General features: G+C 38.0%; 1 protein-coding gene across 3 annotated transcripts; it reads right to left on the bottom strand.

Annotated features, from left to right (window-relative positions):
- Window positions 1–1,594: 1,594 nt before the first annotated feature.
- LOC147437956 (uncharacterized) lies at window positions 1,595–10,180 on the bottom strand. 3 transcript variants are annotated; one of them, XM_086486036.1, is made up of 6 exons: window positions 9,629–10,180; window positions 9,395–9,544; window positions 9,225–9,281; window positions 9,050–9,134; window positions 8,877–8,977; window positions 1,595–1,995 (listed from the first exon to the last, which is right to left on the bottom strand). In XM_086486036.1, exons 2-6 carry the CDS (start codon window positions 9,535–9,537, stop codon window positions 1,986–1,988), a joined length of 396 nt encoding a protein of 131 aa, XP_086342162.1. In that variant the 5' UTR covers window positions 9,538–9,544; window positions 9,629–10,180; the 3' UTR covers window positions 1,595–1,985. The 3 variants fall into 3 exon arrangements, with proteins under 3 accessions (XP_086342162.1, XP_086342164.1, XP_086342163.1); XM_086486038.1 differs by lacking the exon at window positions 9,225–9,281; XM_086486037.1 differs by lacking the exon at window positions 1,595–1,995 and having other exon boundaries at window positions 8,409–8,977.
- Window positions 10,181–10,413: the final 233 nt, after the last annotated feature.

The following is a 10,413-nucleotide window of genomic DNA, read 5'->3' on the forward strand; positions in this document are numbered from 1 at the left end:
CAACAATCTGTGTGACATCATAACATGTGTGTGCAAAGATGCGAAGCTTGAATCTATAAATTGGCTCAATAACACAATCTAATGCAAGCAATCTACTCTCTATTTTGCATTGAGACTCTCTCTCTCTCTCTCTCTCTCTCTCTCTCTCTCTCTCTCTCTCTCTCTCGCTCGCTTGTTGAGATAGGCATGTCCTTCTTGAGTGACTATGGGAAACACCTCTACATGTGCATACCTTGCTATTGACATTCAGCGTATGAATTGTAAGCTTTTAAGAAGGGCTACATGGAGAGTCATCAGCCGGATAGCCACTACAGCTTTGTACATAAATAAAGCCCAAGCCTATGTTGTACATACACTATGCAAAAGTTATTAGCAACTTTTTGTGTATTGAGTCTATCTTTTCAAAGTGTGTATATTGTGTAAGCTATGTTTGCACACACACAAAAACCTCCTTGAGCGCACGCGCACACACACACACACACACTATCAGTCCCAACATCTCTCTCTCTCTCTCTCTCTCTCTCTCTCTCTCTCTCTCGTGTATTAATCTCGTGCTACTCCTCTTAGTCTTGCTAATCCATGTTTCAAACATAAATGACTCATTGGCTAACCCACCTTAGCCCTTTCAATTGGTATCAATGCTTTAAGCACGATTAGCACTTTATAATCACACAAGATTCTAATAATTATCTATCTACTAGTCTATACACAGATTACTTGTCCAATCACTCAATTTGTGAGAGATATTTTGTTGTGTGCTTATTCGCATGTCTACATTTTTTTTAAATTTTTTGCATTCAATAACTAGTGAATTCATGTCATTGCAAGTTTCTATTAGCATGTGTGCATTCTCAAATAAGCCCCATTTTGAATGTTTGATTGCATGTGTATTTAATTGCCCAATTTTGTGCATGTTTGTGCTCTAAATTTCTTCTCGGCACCTTATTTTTAGAAGAAGTAATTTGTGTGTGAGCACAATACTCCGTGATAGCTTTACAATCCTTCAACCTGTAATCAATTTTGATGCCATTTTCCTGCTTTGTGTGCATGTTAAAATCATTACTTCATGCATGTGTTTGAGGCGCCCAAAATCCTTGGATTTAGTGGAGTTTCATTGCCCCAAAATACATTTCAATTAAGTATGTGTGTGTGATAGTGTGTGTATGTTTACTATGACCCCTGTTTGGCTGATCTATGCACCCTTGTGGCCAACCCTCTTTTTTGCATTTTTTGGACTTGTGTGGACCCCATGACACTAGGAAAGCACACATTTTGCTTAATTTCAAGTGTTCATGCATCCATTCAGCCCCTCCCCCATGACACCGACACGAGTTACAATGAATTGGTTTTGTGAAGCAAAAATGGCACAACTTCATAAATGACAACACAAAGATAAGGGTTCTTAGAAAACTTAGAAACATTATTGAAAAGAATGCACAACTTAGAAAAAGGGTACATCTTAATAAAAGACAACACCAATGTTTAGGTTTCTTAGAAAACTTAGAAACATAATTGAATAAAACGTACAAGATAGAGACGCAAATGCATATATTATTAATACTTCAAAGGAGGGATATTACATCATTCATTTGGACTGCCCATGATTTTCTTGGGATTTCTCTTGCGCATAAGGCAACTTCCCAACAAAGAGAGAGTGTGTTATCACCTTAGGGCCAGTCAAGCCAATGGAGGCATGTATTCATATCTAGGCAAGCACCTTGCAATGGAAGCTAGTCCCAAATGTATTGCATGCAAGGGATCTATGCATAGGAACAGAAGATGAACAGCTTGGACACTGGTGCTTAAGCAACAAGACTTTGCTCAAGGATTCAAAGACCATGTCATGAAATGACCTTGGGGTGTTAATTCATTGTCTACAATAGAAACATCACCAGAGGAGAGTTTTCATGTGTAATATGCAAGGGAGGATTGTGGTTCCAAGACCGTTTGCTTGCCGACCGTCCGAGCGAAAAACTCATCAAGCTCTAGGAAATCCTGTAAAAAATCAATCAAGGATAAGAAAATAAAAGTTAAGGTGTGAACAACAACCTTGAAAGTAGGTGAATTTACTATCTTCTCCTTATCCTCCTTCTCTCTATTGCCCTTGACATCCAAGTCAATCTTTGACTTCATTGCATCCATAATCTCGGGCTCATCAAAGGGGGGGAGGAATTTGCATTGGAAAAATCCTTACAACCACAAGCTTGGCTTATGTGGCTTGAAAATATTCCTCAGCCATGTTCAATTGCTATGTCACCAAAACCTCCTCGCCACACAAGTGCAATAGTGTCTGTGACAGAGCCGTTGAGTGGCAGGAGCTTGATCCCAAGGACATCTGGAGTGGATTCTAGGAAAAATTGGGCACTGGCCCATAGCACACTCAGGCACTCATCCATGCACAAGTCAAAGGCTTTCTCCAAGTCATGCAAAAAAAGAAACTCCTTCTTATCCACTAACGTTGACGATAAGCGATCGGTCTCTACTTTGAGGATGGCCTCATCCATCCGTGGAGCATCTTCTGGAGTGGCACTAGTGCTAGCCACAACAATGGATTTTTTCACCACTTCCTTGATCCCCTAGGGTACTCTAAGAAAAAATGCCTGGCCTTTGGCCAAAGGGTCATGGTGGGGACACGTGTTCCTTGTCATCCTTGATGGTGGTGTCAACCTACAGGTGTGGTAGTGGAACCTCCTCCAAATTAGGTTCCTTGTGACAAGGAAGATAGGTAGTCATGCAATAAAGGTACTCCACCCCCAATTTGCGCTTCTTTAACGATAGCATCCCTAGGGCTAGCTCGCCCAAGAAAATGTCCTGCATCGACGGCAATCTCCTGGAACCATCTCAATCGCTTAGAGAAGGGGCGATCTCCTTTGTGGATGTAGCATAGGAGGTCATAAGGCACCAAAATCCTTGCAGGTTGGGGGATAGCTATGACATATTTGATGATGTTCTCCTCCATGAATGCCAAAATCTCCGTAAATGCGTCCATATAGAGGGAAACTGTGGTGGCAAGGTGGGGGAGACGAGTGAAAAATGTGTGAAGTTCCAACTTTCCTTTGTAGTTGGTGTCCTCAAGGAAGAAGGTGAAGCATGAAAAAGGGGTGGATGTGGGTATAGAGGCAAAGTTTAAGGATGCATCCATGTTTGGTTTGGAGTGTGAGCAGACAGTGGAAGAGCTCAAGGGCTGCAAAAGTGAAAAGTGAGAATGAGTTATTAAGCCCCCTTTTATAATGGTGGCCTTTAAAAAAAAGGTACTTTTTTAAAGAGAAGCTCAATAAAATGCCTTTTTTAATGATCAACCAAATCACACTATTACAATGGACTTTTGCTTGATGCCAAGTTTTTGAAAAATACAAAAAATGGTACCCGAACAAATTGTACACAAGACCACTATTGCTGAATGAATTAAATTCAAATTTCAAAATGTGCCAAGGGTAAGAAAATTGATTATAGGGGGATATTTTTAAAAAAATTAAGAGGAACATATCTATAACAATGATAACATAGTTTTAATCATGCCTCAATCATCCTAGAACTTCATTTTGTCTTCCGTTCTCTTTCCAATCTACGAACATTCAATATAAAGTGAATAAATGAATTTCAAACTTTGATGGACCAAACCTTTGATGAAAAAATTCTCACCTTGTGACCTTGGAAACAAAATTGAGCTGTCTGAAGGTCCTCAAAACCCATGATGGCTAAATGTTCTTGCATGTTGTTGAGACTCCAATGCTTGTTCACTTAGACGACTTCCAAAGCACCATTAGGCATCCTCACTATAATGTCAAAGCTTGCAATAGCTCCCTCTATACACTCTAAGGGATCCACGCTTCAAGATTGCACATCCAACAATCATAGTGAAATTATATGTACAAGGAGGTGCGGGATTTTAAATAGCGCATCCCAATACCTTATGCTCCAACCCTACAATGGTACCTATCTCCATTTTCCTTGCCCTCCACAAAATACCAACTCTCTTCTAAAAGCCTCCCCAAATCCTCATAGTGTACATCTTTGCATACAAACATCGTGGTTGTCCCCACAAATTCACACTCCTTAAAGATATACATAAAATATTGAACACGCAAACACCAAACTCAAACCCATAGACCTAGAAGCTTCGGAATATTTTTTAGAATTTTGGACATTTGATACCATTTTTTGCTTGAGAGATGCTATTGACCATAAATCTGGCTGTTGCCACTCAACACCATATTAGTGAATTTGCAAATTTCCCAATTCTCACTTTCAAAACAAGCTTTAGATTTGAACACAAGACCAAATCTTACCCAAAGTTTTGAGAGCATGGCTTGGAGGAAATTTCAAGTACTACCTTGTGGAAGTTTTTGATCTTAAAAACAGTTTGAGATTTGTCCATATGGCCAAAATCTTCAAGACATTGGTGATTCCAAAATTGGCTCTAAAATCTCTAATATGGTGTTACTCCATACTTAATAAAGAAGATACCTTGATGGGTTCAAGCTTCCCATAACTTTGCATAGTAGTAGGTACAATATAGGAGTGTGAATCAAAGAAAATTCTTTTTTGAACCAATTTGGTTGGACAAAGGTACACAAAAATCATTGCTCCAATGTCTGCGTATATAGCTTTGAATATGCCAGAGAGACTATGAAGTGGTTGCTCCTCCACCAGTGTAGATGGAAATATGACTACAAAAGTTGGCCAAAACATAATTATGTAGCCACAAAGAAATTCCAATTAACTTCATACCTAGCTCTGTATTCGTGGTGGGAATTGAGCATGTTGTTGCAACTGCATGCTTGAAATTGAGAAAACATGTTTCACAATGGTTGCAATCCCTATGTTCTTGATATTCTTGAAGCCAATAAGCTTTCCTTTCCAATTATGATCAAGTTTCTAGGGTTTCAAACACAATGATGGTTGTATGTATACCTAAAAGCACCTTTGGTGAACTCTGGTGGCACACACTCACCATCTACATCTCTTGTGTTGTGGCATGCAAGTCCAATGACCTCATCCTTTGGCCGTCTTTACAGAGGAGAGCTTGCCATGTGTGAGTAAGGAAATTAGGAGGAGGAGGAGGAGGAGGACCTTGCTTGTTTCTATAATCTATATTGCTTGGTGTCCCAATGGGAGGTGGGAGTGGCAGAGAAGGGGGAGGAGCTTGGCTGGTGCCGCAATGGAGATAGGAGAAGGTGGATGACCATTGCTTGGTGTGGAAATGGGAGGTGGTAAGGGAAGAGAGAGGGGTGATGGTGACCTGCTACTGCCTACTTTTAAACATTATAAAGGTAAGGGATATTTGTCCCTCACTTAGCCTTTGGTTATATTTTTTTTTTTGTCTTTCTTAAAAAAGAAATAATGAGAGAGGATGACTGATCACAAAATACGGTGATAATATACTAATAAGTTCTTAACACATTTAACCTTACCATAATGTATTCAACATGGATATTTTGGAGACTGCCTTCTCTTCATAGGTTTGAATAGTTTTTGGTTCTTTGGGTCTTTACTATGGCATGCTTTGAAACAATTGATGCTTATGCTTGTTTTGGGAGGCATTTTTTTTACATGATTGGTTTTACATTAAAATTTTGGATTGAAAGGGCTAAGGTGCCATTAGTGGAAGTTTGAAATCTCTTTTTTGCCTTTTAACTTTGAGAGAGAGAGAGAGAGAGAGAGAGAGAGAGAGAGAGAGAGAGAGATATTGAAAGGGATAAGGTGCCATTAGGGGAAGTTTGAGATCTCTTTTTTGCCTTTTTACATTTATATATAGAGAGAGAGAGTTCTCTTGACCAATGAGAGAAGGGTTTCCATTATAGAATCTTCTTTTTATAAATTGCTTTTAATTTTTGAAATAAATTTTCTTTGATCGACAATCTAATGTAACTTTCAAGTACACGGTCTTCTTATTTCATGAAGGTCTCTTTCACCGACCCAATTTGTTTTTTAATCTTCCCGCGACCTTCTTTTCCCTCCTATTCCCACCCCACTCTTTGTCTCACCACCTCCTTCCACCTTCATTTTCTTTGCATCATATTTTCATCAAGCTATGGAGTCCACCTAGTCAACCCTTCTTAGCACATCCATTGAAATCATCACCACTTATGCCACATTAAATGAGCACAACCAATGGATCCCATTATCCATAACCAAAGGGTAGTTGGATTATCATGTGCAACAGAGCAGGAGAAGAAAAATATCATCAAAAAACCCATTCTTGTCATGTTGGAAAGAAAGAGTGAAAGACTTCCAACTTGTTGGATCCAAGAAGACAGTGAAGGAGGTTTAAGTAGAGAGTTTTTATATGCACAAAGAGCTTCATCTTTGTCCTAAAAGCTCAAATATTCCTTTTCAAAAAGCTAATGACAAGTGGTTCATATGTACACACTAGATTATTTTCACTTTGCTCTGGCTTGTTTGTGGTTCTCTACTTGTTTATTTTTTGTGCATGTTTTGTACTTTGTTCATTATAGACATGTATGCTTCAAGCATAGACGAATGGAAACTAGTGGAGTGTTCATAGATATTTTGGATGTTTGGCATAGATCCATCGGTAAAAAGCTGTACAAATGGAGAACTCATGTGTCTCTTGCAAAAAAAGAATATTTTTTAATGATCAATTTTATATTCACCAAATTTTTTATGTTCCACCAAAATCCATGAAGGATTGGGGCACTATCTCCAAGCTTGCCTTGCCTAATTTTAGAAGTCGAAAGTGGCTACTATCAAGCTGAACAAGAGAAAGCTATAGGTGCAATATATTTTTACGAGATAAAAAAATGTAAAGGCCAACATTCCAAGCAAGCAATGCAAAGTTTCAATTTTCATGCACATCATGGTATTTGTGGTTTTGTTTACAAAGGTAGATGTAAAAGTGTCTAGAACAATGATTTTGGTTAAGTGCTTAGATAGTAAAGCTGTATTAGAATTTGTGGATGATCCATACCCAAAAATTCATTATATCATTTTTTAAAATAGTCGATGACCCATTCAAGAGATTGATGTATGGATGAACAATGAACACATAATGGCAATGTTGAAGCTAAGAACCTAGTACACATTGTACCAAGTGATCCAGGAGTCAAATAATGAGGAGCTATATTTGCCTATAGCTTTTGATTTTTAGAAGCTGGAAAGAAGGTGTGAGAATAAATTTCTATGCCAAGAAGTTCGAGAAGGAATAGTGTACCTTCTTCCAAGCTATAAAGATTTCTCCCTATTTGAAGCCCTACTAACCCACAAGTACTATTGGTAGATTGTATCAATTGTAGAAAACTGACATTTTGTACAAAATATTTTCCTGTCAATGACAAATACTTGTTTGGTATAAATGTCTCATCTTGTTGGTTTCCTTTTCCATCTGCTTGTTTGGTGAAAATGTCTCATCTTGTTGGTTTTCTTTTCCATTAGTTTGGTGCAAATGTCTCATCTTCTTGGTAAAAACATGCAGAGATAGATGAAAGGGATGCCACAATTACAATAAAAACTAAAAGACTATATTGGGAGCTACACAAGAGATGGAGCCAATGAAAGTTGTAGAATTTACAAGGGATGTAATTTTTTCTCTCTATAAAAAATGTGTAATGTCCTCAAGGAAAGAATATGTAGTGTTTACAAAATTCTCTAAAGAAGAGAATATGTATTGTTTACCAATTGTTTGATATTTACAAAGTGTTGGTTTACAAATTTTTTTGGGATTTCTTGGAGTCCTAGGAATCTTTATTGTGCTAGTCTCCTCTATTCTTCTTGGCCTCTTTCTTGGTGTGTTTGGCTCTACTTATTTGGTTTTTTCCTCTTTGGGCTATGGAGCTTTTGGTGTCTTCCTCTGCTTCTCTTCCTCCTTGGGCTCTAGGACTCTTTCTCGTGCTAGTCTCCTCTATTTACAAAATGTTTTCTATTTACAAAGTGTTGGTTCACAAAATGTTTTGGGAGTTCTTGGAGTCCTAGGACTCTTTCTTGTGTAGTCTCCTCTATTCTTCTTGGCCTCTTTCTTGGTGTGTTTGTCTCTACTTATTTCTTATTTTTCTCTTTGAGTTATGGCTCTTTTGGTGTCTACCTCTGCTTCTCTTCCTCCTTGGGCTCTAGTTCTTTTGGTTTTTTCTTCTACTTATCTTCCTCCTTCTTGGGCTTTGATTATTTTGATGTCTTTCTCTGCTTCTTATGTATCTCCTTCTTCTGCTCCTCTTTCGCATGTTTTTGTGTTTTTCTAGGGCTCTTTCTGGGGGCACTAGGCTCTTTTGCCTTCTTGTCTTCCTTTGAAATCTTATTTGGCTTGGGCTTCTCTTCATCCCCCTTTTCTCTTTTGTGAGGTGCGTGGCCTCTTCCTTTGGATTCTTTGGCCTTTGGGGGATTTGTTGTTGTTGTGGGCAGTGGCATCTAGACACCAACCATATACCTAATCAAATGTTTCCCTTACCCACCAAACATGGTTCTGGCTGTAACGATTCCTATTTATCTAGCCAAGGATGATGAGTGTGTTAGCGCTCAAAAAGAACATAGCTATATTTATAAGGTCACATGCTTACGCTAATATATATTTATAAGATATGCTTACCCACCAAACATGGTTCTGGGTGTAACAATTCCTATTTATCTAGCCCTGGATGATGAGTGTGTTAGCTCTCAAAAAGAACATTACAAGTAATAAATATATTTATAAGGTCACATGCTTACGCTAATATATATTTTTAGGTTGCAATAGGTGTATTCAACTATTAGCTTTGCATTTGTTATCCACATAAGAAAGACTCATTTTGCAAGGAGGGCTACAAAAACACAAGATGAAGCATTAAAAATGTATTTATTACAATATACTAGCACCATGATGAGTGTGTTATCTCTCAACAAAAACATTTCAAGTAACAACTATATTTATATGGTCACATGATTACCCTAATATTCTTTTTGGGTTGCAATAGGTGTATTCAACCATTAGCTTTGCATTTGTTATCACTCTCCATCCACATAAGAAAGAATCCTCTTGCAAGGGGGGCTACACAAACACAAGATGAAACATTAATTCATTGTTTAAAATGTATTTACTTACAATCTACCAGCACCATACCTTCACAATTAAGAATTGCATGTCATCCATGAGCTTTGTGATGGGAGGACAATTCTCTATCGCCTCTATTAGCCTTGGGATAGCCCTATTAACAAAGACCCAAAGCACTGGTTAACCAAAGACAAAGAAATTAAAAGTGGGAGCACTCACTAAACTATTGGACAATTACACTTACAGCCTAGACATTCCATGGTGGCCCTCAAGAGAGTTCAATATGAAACATGTACTATCACTGATATAAATTGCAATAAGACTTTAGTGTGAGCTATGGCAAGACCATTGGACATTGTCAAAAGCCTCAAAGATTAAACCCTCATATTGAACTAGGTTTGTAGAAACACATACCTCTCACAGAGAAGGAGCTCATAAGTCTCAAGATTAATATTGGCTAGGGAATTCCTTGTGTCAAATTTAATTTTCAAAATTTGAAATATGGTTGGATCAACCACCTTCACTTTATGTTGGGCATCTAACTTATAATAATGCATCAATAATCTACAAAAAAACAAAGAATAGTTGTTAACTATCAACAATCTACAAAAAAATACAAAGAATAATTATTAACTATCAACAACCTACCAAAATAACACAAAGAACAGTTTGATGGGAAGGTAAATCTCAAGGATGCTAGGACAATAGAGTCATTGATTTCTTTTTTCCAATCTTTAAGAATGTCAATAGACTTAGCGTCTAGGGAAATATAATATTTCCTTTGAAGAAGGTCATCCTCTAAGAAGGAAGCCACCCTAAATCCATTGGGATTGACATTTCTCAACAATGAAAGGAGTTGAGATTCAATATCCTAAGCTCCTTTGTTTCTAGCTCCTCCTTGTCAACTTTCATCTCCTCCTCTTCTTCCACAACATCCTCCTCCTCTATGATTTCCTCAATCACCACTTAAGTCTCTTTTGCCTTTCTTGATGGGGGTATATTGAAGATGTTGAAGTTCTTCTCATCCTAATGAGGTATTGGTTCAAGAATTTTGATGGATCGATATCTTAACTCCTCAAGATAATCTTATAGGGTGACCCTGTGAGAGTGGGCTGCACATATGTGCTCAACTAAGCACCTCTTGTCCACCTCATATAAATCTTAAATTGCTTTACTATTTTCCTACAAGCCTTTGAAAGGGTAGCCTGGGAATTACAATTGTAAGGTACTTCTATGCCCTCCTTATATCCCTTAGACATCTCACCTTCTAAGAAAATATCCTTTTCTTTGTAGGTGGGGGCTTCATATCAACCGCGTTTTTGGTTGGTTTCCTTGAGAATGCAGCATCTTTCTCTCCCTTTGAGATCTCACCTTTATCTCCCTTTGAGTTCTCACCTTTATCTTTGATATCCTCTGGTGTTCCTTTTATATCT

Source organism: Adiantum capillus-veneris, chromosome 17 (genome assembly GCF_014529385.1).
Source record: "Adiantum capillus-veneris isolate H3 chromosome 17, ASM1452938v2, whole genome shotgun sequence".
NCBI lineage: Eukaryota > Viridiplantae > Streptophyta > Polypodiopsida > Polypodiales > Pteridaceae > Adiantum > Adiantum capillus-veneris.